This window comes from Fusarium verticillioides, chromosome 7 (assembly GCF_000149555.1).
Source record: "Fusarium verticillioides 7600 chromosome 7, whole genome shotgun sequence".
NCBI classification, from domain to species: domain Eukaryota; kingdom Fungi; phylum Ascomycota; class Sordariomycetes; order Hypocreales; family Nectriaceae; genus Fusarium; species Fusarium verticillioides.
Window position 1 is genome coordinate 3,021,349 of NC_031681.1, and position 18,566 is coordinate 3,039,914.

The 18,566-nt window shown below is 48.6% G+C and overlaps 9 protein-coding genes across 9 annotated transcripts; 5 read left to right on the top strand and 4 right to left on the bottom strand.

Annotated features, from left to right (window-relative positions):
* Window positions 1–80: 80 nt before the first annotated feature.
* Window positions 81–1,811, top strand: FVEG_17086 (hypothetical protein; the record flags this gene model as incomplete). Its single annotated transcript, XM_018906353.1, has 1 exon — window positions 81–1,811. The coding sequence occupies one exon, from the start codon at window positions 81–83 to the stop codon at window positions 1,809–1,811; it is 1,731 nt and encodes a 576-aa protein (XP_018759458.1).
* A 346-nt stretch (window positions 1,812–2,157) lies between these two features.
* On the top strand, window positions 2,158–3,147 carry FVEG_17087 (hypothetical protein; the record flags this gene model as incomplete). Its single annotated transcript, XM_018906354.1, has 1 exon — window positions 2,158–3,147. The coding sequence occupies one exon, from the start codon at window positions 2,158–2,160 to the stop codon at window positions 3,145–3,147; it is 990 nt and encodes a 329-aa protein (XP_018759459.1).
* Window positions 3,148–3,211: 64 nt separating this feature from the next.
* Window positions 3,212–5,023, bottom strand: FVEG_11734 (hypothetical protein; the record flags this gene model as incomplete). Its single annotated transcript, XM_018901054.1, has 5 exons — window positions 3,212–3,346; window positions 3,408–3,728; window positions 3,793–4,026; window positions 4,098–4,161; window positions 4,236–5,023. The coding sequence occupies 5 exons, from the start codon at window positions 5,021–5,023 to the stop codon at window positions 3,212–3,214; spliced, it is 1,542 nt and encodes a 513-aa protein (XP_018759460.1).
* Window positions 5,024–6,794: 1,771 nt separating this feature from the next.
* Window positions 6,795–7,912, top strand: FVEG_11735 (hypothetical protein; the record flags this gene model as incomplete). The annotated part of the gene is made up of 4 exons (XM_018901055.1): window positions 6,795–7,017; window positions 7,079–7,172; window positions 7,230–7,621; window positions 7,674–7,912. 4 exons carry the CDS (start codon window positions 6,795–6,797, stop codon window positions 7,910–7,912), a joined length of 948 nt encoding a protein of 315 aa, XP_018759461.1.
* A 796-nt stretch (window positions 7,913–8,708) lies between these two features.
* Window positions 8,709–11,093, bottom strand: FVEG_11736 (hypothetical protein; the record flags this gene model as incomplete). The annotated part of the gene is made up of 1 exon (XM_018901056.1): window positions 8,709–11,093. The coding sequence occupies one exon, from the start codon at window positions 11,091–11,093 to the stop codon at window positions 8,709–8,711; it is 2,385 nt and encodes a 794-aa protein (XP_018759462.1).
* Window positions 11,094–13,148: 2,055 nt separating this feature from the next.
* FVEG_11737 (hypothetical protein) lies at window positions 13,149–13,680 on the bottom strand (the record flags this gene model as incomplete). The annotated part of the gene is made up of 4 exons (XM_018901057.1): window positions 13,149–13,202; window positions 13,278–13,325; window positions 13,381–13,582; window positions 13,637–13,680. The coding sequence occupies 4 exons, from the start codon at window positions 13,678–13,680 to the stop codon at window positions 13,149–13,151; spliced, it is 348 nt and encodes a 115-aa protein (XP_018759463.1).
* Window positions 13,681–14,536: 856 nt separating this feature from the next.
* On the top strand, window positions 14,537–15,367 carry FVEG_11738 (hypothetical protein; the record flags this gene model as incomplete). The annotated part of the gene is made up of 2 exons (XM_018901058.1): window positions 14,537–14,684; window positions 14,736–15,367. The coding sequence occupies 2 exons, from the start codon at window positions 14,537–14,539 to the stop codon at window positions 15,365–15,367; spliced, it is 780 nt and encodes a 259-aa protein (XP_018759464.1).
* Window positions 15,368–16,457: 1,090 nt separating this feature from the next.
* Window positions 16,458–17,646, top strand: FVEG_17088 (hypothetical protein; the record flags this gene model as incomplete). The annotated part of the gene is made up of 2 exons (XM_018906355.1): window positions 16,458–16,527; window positions 16,589–17,646. The coding sequence occupies 2 exons, from the start codon at window positions 16,458–16,460 to the stop codon at window positions 17,644–17,646; spliced, it is 1,128 nt and encodes a 375-aa protein (XP_018759465.1).
* Window positions 17,647–17,920: 274 nt separating this feature from the next.
* Window positions 17,921–18,405, bottom strand: FVEG_11739 (hypothetical protein; the record flags this gene model as incomplete). Its single annotated transcript, XM_018901059.1, has 2 exons — window positions 17,921–18,203; window positions 18,260–18,405. The coding sequence occupies 2 exons, from the start codon at window positions 18,403–18,405 to the stop codon at window positions 17,921–17,923; spliced, it is 429 nt and encodes a 142-aa protein (XP_018759466.1).
* Between the last annotated feature and the right edge of the window lie 161 nt (window positions 18,406–18,566).

Sequence of the window (18,566 nt, forward strand, 5' to 3'; positions counted from 1 at the left end):
GACCTATTCCCATAAAGCAGTGAGGCTATAATCACCATCTCGCGACGGACGACACGAACAGAATCAAATGGTTGGTCGCGATGGCAGTAGCTTATGGCTCCTTGCAGAGGTGGCATGAGGCAAACAGAATCTGGGAATCTATCATACGCACGTGTTATGCCTCAAGCTACCGCCTTACGCAGACGACTGACTTCTTGGATTATCTTCTACCCATTGTTCAACAAGATGAGAACGACTACGATAGAAAGAAATGGCAAGCAGTTCGTGATGCAATAAATGCGGAACGACCCCAAACACCCCGACAGAAAAACCGCGTCCCGGACTTGGTAGACTATCTCGATTCTCCAATTATGAACATCTTGATTGATCAACAACCATATCCTTGGCCAGTCGTGAGGAAGCAGACGGCTGCTCCCGGAACCGAGATTAGCAGAGAGACGGTGGTGAGAGTGTTCCTTGATCGGCTAAGCGACGTGGAAATTACCGAACAGGTTTTCATTGCTGCAGCAAGTAATTTCTCGCACGGCCAGAAATTAATGGACATCATGCTTGATGGACAGGGCCAGGATGCACAAATTACAAAAGCTGTTCTCAGATCGGCAGCGGTCAATAGCCGCAGCAAGAAAACTCTCATATCTTCACTTTTGGGACCTCAAGATATTGAAGTGTACTCGGAAATCAGCTCCGACGAAGTCTGGGAGGCACTATCATCACTCATGTTAGGTTCCGAACCAACTAACGCGAAGTTGGATGTACTGTACCTAGCCAAACTCTACTCAACGACGGATGACACCACACTCCTGCGAACGTTGTATTCAGCTACGGACCCTCTCATCATACCCTATTTGCGGCGGGGGCTGTACCAATTTGCATGGGATGAGCAAAGATTCGGGCACTTAGACGAGCTTGTTCAGATGCTTCCATCAGCGGTGGAAGATGTCATCGCGACGATTACTAACGCACTTCTGTCAAATGACAAGCATACGGTTCACAGAGCAATCGAAATCGCTCGTCGCCAAAGGCTTGATACAACGAAGACAGATATGGTAAATGAGGAAGTCGTCAATGGTTGTTCCAAAGTTATCGAAACCCGAAGTCCAGCGAAGTTGCTACAGTTCTTGGATTGTCTTGATGAACTCGGCATCTCATTTAGCTGTCAAGGCGAAGCTGAGTCTCCCCCTACCCAATCAGCGATACTTCCAGCAACAGTGTCCAAAGACCCTCGGTTTCTCAAAATTCTTATTGAGAAAAAGGTTGTATCCCCGCGTATGCGACCTTTCACAGTATCCTCGCATTGTTGGTCGAATTTCGGTGTCAGGGATGAAGGTGTCCGCGAAGAAAGATGCCCTCCCATCAGGATGCCCGATTGGCCGCTATACTGTGCGATAATTCTCGCTTTTGACTCTGAATTCATACACTTCCTTTGCATTTCGGGTGCCCGTGTCGACCAAGACCATCCTAGTACCAGTCCAGGGGGAAGAGAAGGCTCGATAATCAGCCAGCTAGAACATATCACAGCCTTTGATGATTTCAAGGGCCAGTTTCGGAATTTGAAAAGGTTATGCCGTAACATGGCAGGCGCACAATTGGATGCTAAGTATAAGGAGTGGGATCTTTCAAAGGTTACTGATTTCCATGTTTCATGGGAAAATTCATTTGAACAGGCATGGAGGTCAATGGATAATATGCTTCAATGGACGAATAGTGATAGGCGGCTGGATAACTATGATAAACTCCCAGAGAGACTGCAAGATGAAGGGATGTGGAATATATGGCGTAATGAAATCCTAGAGATACTCAAGTCTTTTTAGAAATTATATTATGCTCTTCTGGAAGTTATTATCTGCTTTCTAATAGTCTGCTTTATATAAGTTAGTTATAGCTATCTAAAGGAAAGTGCAGTATATTACTTTATCTTATATAATTACTTAACAAATACGAGAGATATCTATATTAATCCGATTCATGTCCTGAATTTCATATCAGATAAAAAATCGTACTAGGCCAAAGGGAGACGTTTTTGATCTTATCTTCTCGACCAGCGCCACTTACGACATGGTTCTAACTTGAGGTCTAGCGTGGGCGCTTATTTGCAGCTCGATCCCCTTTATTGATTTCAACCCGATTCACTTCTTAAGCCCAAGTCTTCCATGTCTAATGGAGTCGCCATCAGACATCGTCCTCTCGACACCCGGGTACTACGGGCCCGGGTCCATAGTGGCCTGGTACTGTATCGCAGCAGCCACAGCTATATCCTGGATATGGAACCCCGCCAATCGCTTTCAACCAACCTCGGACTTCATGGCGGCTATCTTGTACCCGTTCATCGCAATGATACACTTCGCTATACAGTTATGGAACTTCCCCTCCGATAAGACGCAGTATCTCAGAGCCAACCTCATGCATATCCTCATTGGAAATGGAGACGAGGGCCCTGTCTCTGCCAAATATGATTATCAGTACAAGAACCAAGTGCTTTTCGACAAGCCAGGTCCCGACATGTTCGAGGTTTTCCCACGCATCGTCACTATCGATGCTGCTTTGCGAATCAACGATAACTGTTTTTTTCTTTACTTGATCGCGCTTGGATTTCTCTTAATTGAGCCAAGGAAAGGCTGGACAGAACAACAGCTCAAGGGTTTCAATCGCGTTGAAAAATGCCTTGTTGCTGGCGTTGTACTGCCTTTAATGAACGGTATATTTCTACTCATTACTTGTGGCGATTCCCGAGCCTTTTGGATCCCTTTAGAGTCTACTCTCTTCAGATTTATGGCGGTTACCATGGGCATGTGCCCAGCTATGGTGGCATTCTTCATATATCTGCCACTAGAGACTGGAGATATTTCGTTCTCGGGGATACTGCCCGAAACAAAATCCATGAAACACTTTCCTGTGGAGCTCACTGTGAACCTGTTTCAACGGATCCGTAAAATTCGGCTGCTACATTTCGGGCTTGGTATCCTCTATCTTGTCTTTATTGGTATCTTGACTTGGGGCACAGTGAAAGCCTTAAGAGTGGCATATCCAATTCAGCTGTTTATTCCAGCCGTCGGTATTTCGATTTTTGAGATGGAGCAAGTAGCGAGCTTGTTTGGGGGTATGGTCGTCTTGTTTTATAACATCCACTCAATTTACTACCCGCATTAGAGGTCGTCGATTTATATACCCATAGGACAATAAGCAATCATAAATGTCGTCTCCCGAATTCAGTTTACTCCGATAATTGTTCCATGTCTTCTGCCGCTGTAGCACGCACCTTGAGCCCAAAATCGCGAAACAACGCATAGCTCTCGGATCGCATCGGACTCAGAGGTTCTGTAAGTTGAAAGTCAAATGCGCGTAACAACTGTACCGCCATAAGTCAGCAAGAATCACAAACAATGGATAAACGCTGTGGGGAAGCAAACCTCAAAATACACTTTTTGCAGCTCCATAAACGCCAATGGTTTTCCGGCACACATCCATCGGCCATGACCAAAGTTCATCTCAACGTTGCGGCGCATCTCAGCGAGATCGGAGGCTGAAAGGCCGATGAAACGCTCTGGTCGGAAAACATCGGCGTCTGGGCCAAAGAGGGCTTTTGAACCTAGAATAGCCGAGAAGTTGATGGCGATGGATGTGCCACCTGGGATGAAGTACCCGTTGATGGTGTCGCCTCCAGCTGGGACCTCTTTGGCTTGCTGTCCTGTTGTCACTGGGCGCATGCGAAGGCCTTCATAAATGACTGCCTGGTAACGGAGAGTCAAGTGTCAATCTTATTGTATGGGGTGAACTATACACGAATGGACTTACTTGTAGATAAGGCAACTCGCGTGCTTGAGCAGCAGTAATTGGACTGGACGCTCTTCCATCACGTATAGCATCTCGAATTTCTTCCTTGAGCTTACGGTAAACGCGGGGAGATGACATGAGGTAGAAGAGGGTCATCCGGATTGCGGATGCTGTGGTGTCTGAACCTGCGACAAACATGAAGAGTGTCTCAGATTGGGCGTTACCTTCTGATAGCCCGTGGACTTTGAAAGAGCTCTGATAAGAAGAGATATCAATCACCGTTCAAAAAATATGTCAGATAAGGAAGGTAGGATGCTCTGACGTACTAGCATATCTGTCTTTTCTGTTTGATCTTGACTGTAACGCTGTCGGACATTATCATTCGTAACCCTAAGCGCGATAGGTTAGTCTAAAGACTTTAATTTCCAGCGAAATACCTGACGATCGAACCGAGTGTGACTTACTTCATCAGTGGGCCAATTCCGTGATCGTCAGTCTCGCGTGGCCCAAAGTATTTAAGGAATGTGGTTGAGTACATGATGGCTCGGATCCACGGAACATCACTCGTCAGCGCCATCAAAGGCATGTGCTCATCCAACCCCTCATAGAATCTATACGGATCCGAGTCAGAAGTGCAGCAACCAAACTCTGTGCCAAGCGCCACTTTGGAAATGACATCAAGGGTGAAGTACGACAAGACGTTGAGGAGTGGCAGTGTACGAAAGACACCAGCCGCAGGCTCTGAGAGATATCGGCGGCGAATCAAGGATATGAGGTTATTGACCTGCTGATCGACAGCGCCCTCGAGATTAGGCGTGTCACGACCACTATACGCGGGCGCAAGCCTTGCTTTCGCACGATCATGCTGTCGTGGATCTCTCACCGCAAACATAGTCTCGTGATACGGATTGAAACGCACGCCATCAACCCAAGAGGACTTGCCATAAGAGCTCTTTGTCGCCGACATGCGTTTGACCAGCTCAACATCTGAAGTGAGCAGAACCTCTGGCCCGATTCTGACGAGTGAGCCGTATTTCTCGTCGAGAGCGACGAATACGTGATGCTGTTTGCCACTGTAGGCAGTCCGGCCGATCCATATGTAGCTGAGTCCTGCGAACCAGGGGCCTGGGACGTGCGAGGGGCGATACCATGCTAGAAAGGTTGTGATGAACCCCCATGATGATAGTAAGCAGAAGGCCGCTATGCCGATGCCACTGGAACTTGAGAGATCTGATATATAAGAGAAGTCCATCGCTATCAATTGTGCTCTGCGTTCCTGTTGAATGGTGACTTGGGGCGTGGAGCTGAGAAAGGATGGAGGATTGAGCTGCATCACAACTGGGTGTCTGACATATTAATACACACAAATCAGTCTGTGAGTCTACAGTCTCTCTCTTGCAGATCAAACGCAGCTTGTATCAACAGTTCCGTTGCTTTGTATTTAGCCGGTTGGTAGTAAAGGCCAGCCGTGTCTACCTTTCCAGCCTCGCGCATATGCAGTTGCTTTGTCACGCTTATGTATTACATTGCAGATTGGCATAATACGACCGTGTTCAACAGCCAAGAGCCAATCATTGACCTCTCGTTTATCATGTCCGTTTGCGAGCGTATCACTTGACTTTTTGTCCCTTCTGGGTCTGCAGGTAAGAAAGTCACATGCTTGCATGCGTATCTTAACGTCATACATCCCGGAGTAAAACCCGGAAAGGAACTTCCTGGTCGGATTTCGTGAAGTTAATTCGACGTAGAAGACCTCAAAATGGAACACTGCAGCTTGAGATGCAATATGCTGTACTTGTAGCATTGGAAGCGGATTTCTATAATCACTGCGCTCAGTTCGCTTCCTGTCTGGTTCCCTAGGATGTCTTCAAGAGGAAGACTCTATATATATTCTGGTGAAGATCAGTGACCAATGATTATATGCTGAGGCAAAGCTCCGCATATTCTTGACCGCGTGTGGCAAATGATCATCCTGTTATTTGACTCTCAGGATAACGTTATCCGTGAGCAGTAAATATTCAACTGGCAAATCAACCCCACCAATCGAAGCCCCTAGTATCGTGTGTTGGATGTTCTCTGCGTACCTTGCTGTATATTGCCTCATTTCGACAGATATGCGCATATTCGTAGATGCCAAGGGCACTCTCGATCGGGGACCAGAGAGTCGGCCCGGGCTATCGTTGTATGAAGTAAACATTCTAGAAATGCTCGGCTGAGTTTTGCGGACTACTGAGGTAGTACTTTCGACGAATTGTTCCTCTCCAAAAAGTGATTCAAGTTCCGAGGCGGACATCTCCATCTGAAGTGCTACGCTCGTTGTGAGTCCCGCAGGTTGCGTACCAATCGCGGTCGTCTCTACCATTACTACCTATGCATCAGGAGAACGCTGTAGCCTTGTGGTTCGGAGGTTTTGTCATGCAGGACTTACTACACGAGCCTTAATTTAACATCACGCACGGTCGGCCCAGGCTTGGCCCACACAAACCCGTGAGCCTAAATAGCTGAAACATCGCCGTGGGTCCGGGAACTTTTCGGTAGAGGTTACTACTTTAGCAATATCAAACTTCGAAGTGCTAGTTGGAAGGATTTAAAGTTGATGTGATACAACTACCTAGTAAAGACTGTCTTGAGTACAGAAGGTTAGAATTTTAGGTTGGGTAGGGCTGATAAAATTAAGCTTGACCTCTACAGACAGAGCTTCATCTTGACAGCCTGCACTTTAACACTCTCCATAAACTATCACTGCGAAGGTGGATAATGCTGATCTTCGGGGGATTTCTAAAGATAGTAAGCCGTGAACGAAGTCTAATGGACAGCAACTCGGAACTAAACGAAGTGCCATAGCGTATCCCTCGTATTCACTACGACTAGCAAGGGAGTTTGCCGATCAGCACGGAGGAGCCTACAAAGGCAGGATACGGATATATAACTATTACAATCCAAATGTCGATAGGTTAATTACCTCTTGTAAGCCACTGAGTTTTAAACATATCCTGTCGTTCATTCAGTTGCCTCTCGCCAAAATGCGCTTTTTCTCTCTTACCTTTCCCGCTGTTTGCGCGGCTGCAGCAGTCTCCAAGTGCGAAAACCCTACCAAGCGTCTTGAATGGCGCGAGCTTGATGATGCAGCCCGCCAACAGTACACCGACGCCGTTCTGTGCCTCTCAACCAAGCCATCCCGTCTCGGGTTGAACACCACTCTTTACGATGACTTTCCTTACGTTCACGCTCATTTGGATAAGCAAAGTAAGTAAAAGTCCCCCGTTCGCGATTGCAAAACAATGTGCTGACAGTATATGGCGTCCAGTCCACGCCGTTGCTTCGTTTCTCCCCTGGCACCGATACTTTGTGCATGTCTATGAGGGTGCCCTCAAGGAATGTGGCTATGAAGGAGTTATGCCGTGAGTTTCTCCTCGCAACAGAATTGCCGCGATGAACTTCCTAACATAAATATCTAGGTATTGGGACTGGTCCCTCGATGCCGACGACACACCCAAGTCCACCATCTGGGATCCCAAGACTGGCTTCGGCGGCAACGGCAGCCCCAATAAGACCGAGTCTATCTACGATGGGCGTGCTGTTAGAAAGTGTCTCGACGACGGACCTTTCAAGGACCTCTTTCCTGCCTACCTGACCACTGAGTACGATCCCCATTGTCTGGCGCGAGATTGGAACGATGGAAGTGAAAATGTTGGGAATATGTTGTCTGGGAACTATAATAAAGAGGCAGTTGCAAAGGTTCAGGCGGTCAAGGACTATGATCACTATCGTCAGAAGTTGGAGGCTGGTCCTCACGGTGCTATCCATAGTGCGATTGGTGGTGATATGATTCCCAATACGTCCCCCAACGGTAAGTCCCGTCTCCATACTCTCGTTCAGAAAGATCATGGCTAACATATCAGATCCCATCTTCTTTCTTCATCACACCCAGATCGATCGACTCTGGTATCTCTGGCAGCAGGAGAGCCCCAAGGCTCGCACCATGGAGTTCGCTGGCTACAAGACTCAGGATCAGTTCGACGGAACCAAGCCTCCTCCTGCTTCCCTCGAGGATACACTCCTCATGAATGGCTTGGCGGATGACTTGAAGGTCAAGGATTTGATGATCACTCAGAGCTCACTTCTCTGCTATTACTACTAGTGGCAGAATTGGAAGCTCGGCGTGAAGGGCTCGTCCGATTCCTGCCTGGACTTGATATATTAGTTTCGACCCATGCGATGAGCTTCACATCTTACCTGGGGATTGGCTGAGTTGTATTTGTACCGGAAATTACCTGTTGTGTCGCACTTTTGTCAATTATCGGAAACTGTATGCTCCATGCATCATGAGTAAGAGGAGTGCGCAGACGTCGCAAATTACCAGTGTCAGTATATTTGCTTCTGGTGAGCTCAAGAGCTTGTATTAGCATGGAGAACGACGATAATTAGAGTTCTAGAATATCGGAAACTGCTGCGAGTAATAAACGTCGAGAAAAGGATTGGGTTACGGCTCACCGCACGCTGAAATCAGATGAACAGCGTGGAACGATGGGGCGAGATAATGCTTGGCACACCGGCGGTTGGGAAACAACTCAGTGACATTCACGTTGGAAAGGCACCGATGCCCAGCAACGCTATAAGAACCAAGTTCAATTTACCTATCTTAACCCTCTGGTCCGCTCTCTGCGGTTTCCAAAGCTTTCTAATAACAATGGTCCTACAGACATGTGAGGTGCATGATGTGATCTATCAGCTGCGGAGTCTATCAACTCCAAACACCACTCTTATCAATCAGTCCGGGCCCTAGTCCGTATAATAACTGAACTAGGCACATGATACCTACTCAAACAGTTACCCTTCAACCTCTTCCCCTTTTCTCTCCAGTACTTCGTTGACCTAGTAAAGTCGGTAACATATCTTTTCAGCATGGAATTTGTGTATCTACTTACATCCATTGGCTACAAAGGAGGTATTGGATGGCCTCGGCTCAGATCAATAACAGCTTCAGCAATTTCCCTAAGCTCTTCACCTGTCCTCTGACGTCTGCATGGAGGCTCAGCATCTGCATCATCCGGTCGTGCACTCTCTGGACTAGAGGTCTGTGGTGTAAGCGTGGCAGGAGAAGATCCAGTGTCAGTCAAGGTGCTCCAAAGGCCAGGTGGAGTGCTATTCGAATCTCCATGGTGTGATGGATCACCAAGAATGGCTGGATCTTGAGCAGCGGGTTGCGGTGCCTGAGAAGAGGGCACGGGATTCGTAGCCGGAGAGGTCACGTTGATAACTTCTCCATGGTGCGGCTGCACACGCTGTTCCTCTCGGCTTGGCTGTCCACGTTGAACAGAAAATCCCCAATATCCACTCGAGGGCCTAGCATTGTGGATTTCGCAAGGCCTATCAGGAGTTGCCTCATACATTGATGTATTCCTTCCTGTGGATGTATGTCTCCCGTGTTCACCGTACATACTACTCGGTGGCTCTAATTGCAGAGACATTCCATGCGGGGCCGGATGCGCAATTGCAGCTGCAGCCCGGTGTGGATCTTGGGTCGGGTATGACCTTCCCAGGGCCTCGCCGTACTGTCCAGAATGCCATGACTGGTACTGACCCTGATGCCTGGCGTCTCTGGGACGAGAGCCTTGATGCGAGAATGGAGTTTCAGGGGGATATCCGCCTCGTGTAGAGTACCTGTCTCCCGAAGTCTCATACTCATTCCCATTCCTGCCTACCCATGAGGGTTCCCGATAGGTGGAGTTGTCTGGAATGGGTGGTCGATACGGACTTCTAGGTGGAGGTACAGTTGGATATCCACCAGGTGTAGGGTTCCCATTTCTCAAAGTCCCACGTCCATGCCCGTCATACTGAGAACGGGGCTGGTTCTCGCCGGAGGTTGCCCTGATAATCCCATAGTCTTCGGTGGGAGGAAACATTCTCATCGAAGGTAGCGGCGTTGGTGGCGGGCTCAGAGGGGTATAGGCGGGCGAACGACTTCCCGTACTGGACTCTTCGGTTCCGTCACCGTTGGGTCTCATGAGTAGCCTGGCCAGTTGTGGCGTGTCAGTTGAAGAAGTCTGTGCCGACGGACCTTGGACCGGTCTGCCAGCAGGATCGTGATGCCCCCTCGGCGGTTCATGATCAGGATACCCCTGGTCGTGATAACGTGATGGTGGTACATAACCATGCTCAGACCGAGGGCGCTTGGCGGGTGTGCATCTCAAGGTAGGTACCGGACGTGCAGTCTTTTCGTAGCACTTAGGTGGGTGACCACGGTCTGGTAGTCTGTGTCTTCGTGGAGTCTCATTGCTGGAACCTGAGTGAGATAGTATGCGGGAAAGTGGAGCTTTCCCCCAAGATTGACTCGTATGCCTATCGTCAGTAGAGTTTGGATCAGGAGCTGGACGTTGAGATTGGCCTGAACCTTCATAGCGATGTTGGCTTGAGGGTCCACCGTTCTGATCATTCGCGTATCCCTGGTTCTGTGATGCTTGTGGCATTCGTGGGTGACTTAGGGAAGGTGGAGGAGGTACCTGATGGCGTTGGGCCGCTTCGAGATGCCTGTTCTCAGGTCGACGGCTTATCTCCGACAATAGCTCAGCCATGCTACGAACAACCAAGACACGCGTGCCCTGAACTTTCATTTCCATGGAATTCTGCTTTGGCATGTACAATATGGGCTCCGCCTCAGCATTAAGAATACCAGCAATGTCCTTCTCTACCGAACACCCAACGATGACAGCATTTTTCGGAGATACTCCGCAAGCATCCAAAGCCCTTTTGAACACCCTGAGGTCTGGCTTGCGCAACACCGGATCTTTCGTAATGATATTGGCATCAACGTACTGCCAGAAGTTGAGATCTTTCACGGCATCCCACTCAAGATCATCGTCGGCAACAACAATCGCATAATCGAGACTCTTCAGCTGCGCAAGGGTTTCAGACGCTCCGGCGACTTCAAACCGGTTGCGGTTGAATTCAGCTCCAAACTCTCTGCCGATGAGGTACGTGTCACTCCGCGACGGCGGTTCGAGGTTGAGCTCCCGAAACATCATCTCAACTTTATCTACCGGACCTTGTGTAGGATGACAGCCTAGTGCTGAGAGCTGGGAGTGGATGTGGCTTACATACGCAGCGGCCATACCATCATGATAGGCTCTCTTCAGTTCATCCATAGATTTGCCTCGAAGGTTTGGGATGAGTTGCTTGCATCTTATCAGACCGCGTTCGGTCGCAAAGTCGCGGTTGAAGAGGGTGTCGAGGGTGAAGAAGATGGCCTTGCCGCCTCGGAGATTGGGATCCAGTTTATCTGGAGGTGGAGGTTGAGGAGGCGGCTCTGTGTTGGTAGACATGGCCTCCTTGCTTGAGCTTGACTGAGAGGACACTTTGTAACGAGAACCTGTTGAAGAACTTTTTAGAGGATTGGGGAGGAGAAAAAGGCCCTCCTTTTATAGAGAGGCACTGGGAGGGAGGCAGGAAAAAGAGTTTTTTTATTAAAAGATAAATGCATTATGGGTTTGTTTTGTTTATTCGCGCAAAAGGATATGCTCCTACAGAGCGCTCTAGGTAAGATATAAATACATCATAGGCTTGCTTTGTTTATGCGCGCAAAAAGCCATATTCTCACTATGCGCTTGAGATGATAGATGCTTGCTGGTGTTGAAGACTTAGACTTTCATAATTCAATGTCGACTTGAACTCTGTCGTCGCGTCCGCTGCGGGATCGATAAATTATACTTTTTAGAGCAGAGCTGAACTGGTGCGCTGTGCATATTGCCTTTAAAAAGTTGAACTTAATTGCAACTTTCCAGTGTGCTGGCTCCATACGTCTCGTCGACATCTCGTAAGCTTTGACTATTAGTCTAGCCAACAGATGCTTGACGATCTAAGTTTGCTTCCACCTTGATTGAGGTCATATCTGCCTCCGATTGCAATCTAATTCCCTTTCGCGCCTGCTTTCTCATCACGCTGTCGTGACATTTAAATTTGTTATCTGGAAAGACATCCGGGACGCGGTCCCGATATCATTGTGCCATGTGGTCGTGTGCTGCCTGAAGTCTGTTTATGGCGCGATTGTTTTGCTGTGATGGACCTGACAGCTCATTTTCGCATCACCAATCATATCTCGCGCTCCATCTACGCTTCTCAAAGTTTATGTCATGCTGTTTGCGTCATTTATATCACGGCCCAAGTGTGCAGGGTAAGAAGATTTGTTGTCCACGAACAAAGTGGTTACGGTGCCCACTGTGTCAAACTCTGAGTACTTTGGCTGATGGTAGAAACTGCACATCTCGATGGGGGTCAAGTTTTGTCTCTACTTGGTCAGACTCTATTGATGCTGCACTTTCCGCCTTTTTGGTGCTCGAAGGGCTTGCCTTGCCAGTTCATTCGACTTGAATGTGTTTGCCTGCTGATATGAACGTATAATACGGCGGAGAAAATTGTCGTATGTCCCTCTGTTGATGAGATTAAACTCACATATGTGTAGCATGCTGGCTCAAACCAATTGGCGGAGAGACAGTTTCGCAGTGGCTCCATCAACTGGCACGAACTAATGGTCGTAGACTCTGTAACTCGAGCCACCAATCTGACGACCACTCAGACTGGAATCTGTTTCGGGGGTCTGGTAGCCGATTGCAACCACAAGGTTACCACTGACCAGATTGATGGACATGCTCATTTCGGCAATGGTGATATCGCATAATCGTCGGGTCATCTATTCCCGCAGCTCAACATATGATAGATAAAAATAACCGACACTGGGTATCCACGTATCCACTGCACCTTGGCCATCAAGGCTCTGCTAAGGTATTAAGGTCATGATTCGGTTGGCGGCTTATCGAGCATGTGGGCTGTCGACGGCCACGTCTCTTGCAGGAGCCATGTCATCACAAACAAGGTTCAGGTTTATAGAGTTTCCCGCCAAATATCCATGATTTTGATAAGCTTGATGGTATTTAACTAGCAAAGTTTGTGCGAAATGCGCGAAACTTCGAATCTGGAAGTCTGTTCATCTCAACGCCACGATGAACCAATCAGCGCTGACCGTTAATGTGCGCACACATGTCCCTGCAAAGTTTAAACTACCATTCTTCAAACACGATTCGTGGAAATACTACTGATGACTCGTCCTAGATAATCAGGGACCACCAACTAATGCACCACGGACCGTGCCCTATCTCGGTCCCTAACACGTTTCATGATCAGCGCGAGTCATGTCTCATCTGTCAAACTGCGGGACCCTTGCATTTATCCTTGGGATTACAGGGCAAAGAGTAAATGCCGGGTTGTCACGAATGCCGTTATCCGAGGAATACGAACTTCTTGATTGGTACTGACTTATCACCACTGCTACTCTAATTCTGCACTGTCCTTCAGGGTCCTTTTAACAACAAGGCCCTCCCATACTAGTTCGCCTCTGCTCCCTGCGCTCCACATTTCTTCTCACAGTAGTAGGTGAACTGGGATTCATCGTCAGTTGCAACTCAACATAACCCCAGTGACTTGGTCCGGGGATAGTGTGCTACGTTACTCACCTCGTCACCGCCAATATGCCAGCCATTAGATCCACAGACAAGACCATCCTACTCCATGTTAGCACCTCATTCCATCAAGACATTTGCAACTGGGGTTACCCACAAATTTACAATCAGGGCACTTGTCCCACTGGTTGTTACCAGTGTTGCGGTTCTTGTAGTAGGCGCAGGCGCAGTTGGTGGCGTCGGGGAGAATCTCATAGTTGACTTTCCAGTTGTAGCTGGGGCTCCATGGTGTTCCTCCGATGGGGTCGTAGTGACGGTTGGTGACGCAGACAGCTTGGCTGTGGAGCTTTGCTGAAGCGCTGTTGAGACTTTGTTAGTTGTGGGATATTTGGGGAGGGTTTGGAGATTCGTACAGAGTTGCGAGGGCGAGGAGAGAGGTGATGCTGAGGAACTGCATTGTGATGATGGAGATAGAACCTAGAAGATTTGAGAAAGGAAGAAGGGAGACAAGAATGTGATGCTGGATGATATGCGCTTCAACAACGGGATCGAGAGTGCTTATATGTTCAACATCACGGCTAAAACTCGAGGACGACTCCGATGACGGAAGCTCCAATCCTTTGCTGCCAACTCATGACCCAGGCATCATCTGACTGTTATCTGAAGCTATACCCCTTTTTTGGACCTGACCTGCCAATTTCGTACTCGAGTCATTCTATACGACAGATAACCAGGATACATCATCTCACCAAGTCCTATCGCTCTCCCACGAGGTCCGGCAGTTGCCTCGCAATCAGAACTCATAGACGAAGACACCATGAGTAAAGTGGTGATAGCAATGGCCTTGCAAGATGTCTGACCAGTAATAAATTCATCCGTATCCCGGACCGACACATTAACCTTGTTGTCTTGATCATCGGTGTCAGTTGGACCCGTCGACTAGTGAGCCACCTTCCTAATGCACCAGAAGCTCGGGTCTTACCGAGACTTGGTCTGAGTGAATCCACAACCACCGATACGTTGAGCTTCTGTAAACTGACGATCTTTATAGCCGCGCAAATAGCTTCATGTTGAGTAACTTGAGAGATTACGAGGGAGTTTCCGGAATCGGATGAGAAGCAACTGCCGATGTTGTGGTGATGAGTGAATTATCGAGGGCTTTCATAGGAGAGATACTTTGAGAAGTTGAGCTTCCAGTTGGGTGTTTCAGGTATAAAGAGCTGAGCTGCTCCTGGCAACAGAAAGCTTTCATCCTTCACCCAACACCCTTTTTCCAACTCCTCAACAACCTCTTTTATCTAGAGTCTTCGAAGATGATTGCCCCTCAGTTCATCCTTCTCAGCCTGGCCGCTGTCGCCAGCGCTGCTCCCTTCATGACAGAGCGCGACCTCAACTCCACCATCTGGACCCCCGACCACGTCCTCAAGCAAGATGAAGTCATCCTCTACGGTGAAGGTCGCAGTAAGTCACTCCCTCCCTCTTCAGATCTCATCACCATTTAACATACCCAAGTGGAGGTCGTTCACGTCAGCGTCTATGAGAAACTTCTCGAGTCAGAGGGCATCAACCCCAACACTCCCGAAATCGATCACGACTGGCTCAAAGCCGGCTCCAAGGCTGTCGCACCCCGCGATCTAGAGGAACGTCAGTCCTGCGGTGCCACAACCTCCTACGTAACCGACCGCACCCAGCGCTTCGTCGACTGGGACGTGCAAATGTCCCCCGTCGTGATCGGCGCCGGCAGCGGCATCGACGTCAGCGTCGCTTCAGCCTTCAGCATCTCCAACAGTGTTTCCGTCAGTGCAGGTCTCGATCTAACGGCTGTCAAGGACCGTCTCGGCGCTAGCTTTGGTATTAACTACTCTCGCACTTGGACTACTCAGGCCACCGTCACTGTCCGCGGTACCGTGCGCGCTGGTGAAACTGGTGTTGTTATCACTCGGCCTTGGACTAACCGTCGTTATGGACGTGCGTTTAGGGGATGTGTTGGGTCTATGCAGCAGACTGGTACGTGGATGGCTGACGCGCATGAGGAGGGGTCTTATGAGGGTGTTAGATGGGTTGCTGGTGCTATTACCATGTGCATCAAGAGACAGAGCGGTATTCCTCTTTCTCGATGCAACGGCGGTGGAGACTTCCGATAAATTGCTGTCGATGGGTCTAGAGCCCGTACGAGTCATGGACCTAGGATCTTGCGTGGCTTGACGGGCGGGGAGGGAATGTCAACGGGTATAACACGGAAACCTGGCCACGTGGTGACCATTGATGCAACATTGGGGACGTTGAATATCCTTGGCTGAACAGTATTGCCTCAGAATCTTCTTGGCGGATGAGAGCTTTATAGCTTGTTGGTACCAGTTGGTAATGCAGGTAGCTTGAATATACAATCAATAAGCTGAAATGTACCTATCTTTCATGATTCGCGACTTGCTTATTAAGTGAGTGGTCTCATTTTTCATCCCCCTCTCTCGCCTGGAATATACAAACAAGCCAGGTAGTATCTGCATCAGTATCTGGCCCACGTTCCTGAGGACAAGAGGCTATTTTAATCTGCTTCGTCGAAGCATCCATGATGCGGGGAAAATGGACACTAAAGGCAATGGACCGTGAAGCGCGGTCTGTGCGGGCAAGCCTAGCCTCGGAGCGATGAAGCTGAGATGGTGAAGCATACCTTCTCAACTCCTCTGCTGTCATGTGGGACTGAGAAGAACGTCAAGAGTCTAGTTTATTTTCTAGCCTGGCGACCCTAACCCAGGAAGCATATTCCGCTGCGAGCTTGTTTTGTTGAAAGGCGAGTGCTTGCTAACAATGCCCAAAGACTTTTAGATACCAGAGCCTTTAGATATTAGCTTGGATCTTTTGTAAGGCTGGCTATAACAAAACCTAGATTTTTTTTATAAAAAGAATTGAATGTTGAGCAAGACAGCTGGGCATGAGATGAAGAAATCTTGCAATGTGGGGAAATAAACTTTAATGGCAGCTTCAGTATGGGGTATGGGGAACCCAACTATGCCTCCAAGAGTCTAAGCATAATCTAGCGTAAACTCTATTACCTGCCGTAGACATTTGCCGCCCTTCCGAGCCGAGGAGGGTTTTCGATTTATATCACTTGACTCTCAATGGTTGATATTAAGCCGATATGCCGATGGAATATATTAAGCCAATATGCTGCAAGCCCACATCCTGTGAACTCACGGGAGATAACTACGGTGGGGACCAACATATCACGTAGCGATGAAGTCAACTACCATCCCAACACTATCTCCTGTAGAGAAGCTGGGTCTTGGGGTAAAGATACTTCTTCGTAAGTTATCCCTTCACACTACCGTTTCGTTGGCCTGCATGGTTGACTGACAGATTCAAAGTACCCGGAACCATCGTGGGCATTCTCATTAGAGGCCTGCCACTTGCCATCCAATACAAAGTCCCGTTGAATCTCTGGTTTAGCTGCATGGTCGGACGCATCCTCCTCGGTAACTTCAACCCACGCCAGATCCAATTCCTCTCAACGCCAACGATAGATGCCTACACAGCCTGGATCAAAAAGCAGCGAGACCAGGGTCGTCACTCTCGTCTAAGCATCGACATTGAGCCGCTTACTGGCACTGACGCTTCCATATTATGGATCGGCAATCGTAAGAAGGCATCTAAATTCGTACTCTTTTTGCATGGCGGCGGATACGTTGCGCCCCCTCTACCGGGCCACTTCACTTGGTGCTGGGAGGCGTATGTCAACGGTGGACCTGGGACGGAAAAAGAGGTTGCTGTTGCGTTTTTACAGTACACTCTGGCTCCAGGTGCTAAATATCCCGATCAACTCCGTCAAGCTTCCGCCGCTCTAGATCATGTACTTCAAAGCGGCGTGAACCCAAGTGATCTGATAGTCGGTGGTGACTCGGCTGGAGGGAATTTGGCAGCTCAACTCGCTTACCACCTCCTACATCCGAACCCAGCTGTCCCGGAAGTCAAGCTTGAAAGACCATTAGCAGGAATGTTCTTGGTTTCTCCATGGCTAAGCGACCGAACAGACACGGCTTCCTTCGAAAGCTACGGCAATGTCGACATGCTTTCTGCAGGCTTGCTCCAACACACGTCCATACACTCATTCAGCAGTGAAAATCTGAAACCAAAAGTCAACCAAGCTCACCCCGCTCTCCCCATGGATGGAGATTTATCATGGTTGAGCGATCTCCCAACGATCACGAAAGCACTCTACGTTACTATTGGAGCACGCGAGGTCTTTTGTGATGCAGTCGTCGAATTTGGGAAAGCTGCTCAGGAGAAATGTCGGTCTATTCCTGTAGTGCTTGAAGTTGGTGAGCGTGAGTGTCATGACTTTATACTGATTGAGAACCAAGCAGAGGTGATAGGGGATGCTACGGAGAGGATGAGGAAATGGGCGTCGAGGATATTAGTGGACTAGTGGTGTTGGGCCAGAGAATCATTGGATTTTAGTAGATGGAAAGGATAATGTTCACACGGCAACAAAGTAACAGCACGGGCAAGACTTGAAGAGGAGCTTTGGTGGTTTTGGTACAGGTTTAGGAATACCAGACATGGCAGCAGTTGGTAAATTCTACGCGGAGAGCCCGTTTCAGAGAAATGCCATTTAATGGCTTGCTACTCCAGGCAGCTGAAGTCTATGGACCATCTTAGTTCAACAACATTGATCTTCTCTCTTCTCCATAAGACATAGTTTAAGTAGATGCCTTCATCACCTCTGTCAGTTCAGCCAGCATCTTCCGCCCATCAACAACCTTCATGCTAGCAATGAGCAACGTAGAAGACATGCTACCGACGCCAGTCTCTTTGTTCGAGTCGGTAAAGCGAAGATACTGGGAGACGCAGCCAGCACCGGAGCCATCGGGTGCATCCCAAGATTGGAGCTCTTTGGTTTCTTGGATGGTCGTTTTATTATCGACACGGAATTTGGCGATGATATCTGTGAATGATTGTCGGGTGAAATGATCATGGTTGATTCTGAGTTGCGCGATTAGTTTTGTTTATGATGAGATTTGCTTTGGAGCTTCACTTACCTGGCTGTAAAGTCTTCTGCTATGCACTCTTTGATGGTGTTTGCTGAGATTTCATCGTCTGGCTGGACGAAGATTCGGGCGTAGAGATCTTGCATCCAGCTCCCTAGGGCAGAAACGGGAAGGGTGGATTCGAGATTGCTGGCCATGGTGGGTGGGTAGCAGGTTCGTAGGAGCTTTGGGAGGTTGAATAATGTTGTGAGATGGAGGGGGAACAGTCGATCGAAGGCTTCATCAGCATTTATTTATACCCAGGCCATGATAGACATTGTCTATATAAGTCGGGAGTGGATCCACACAAGGTTTGAAT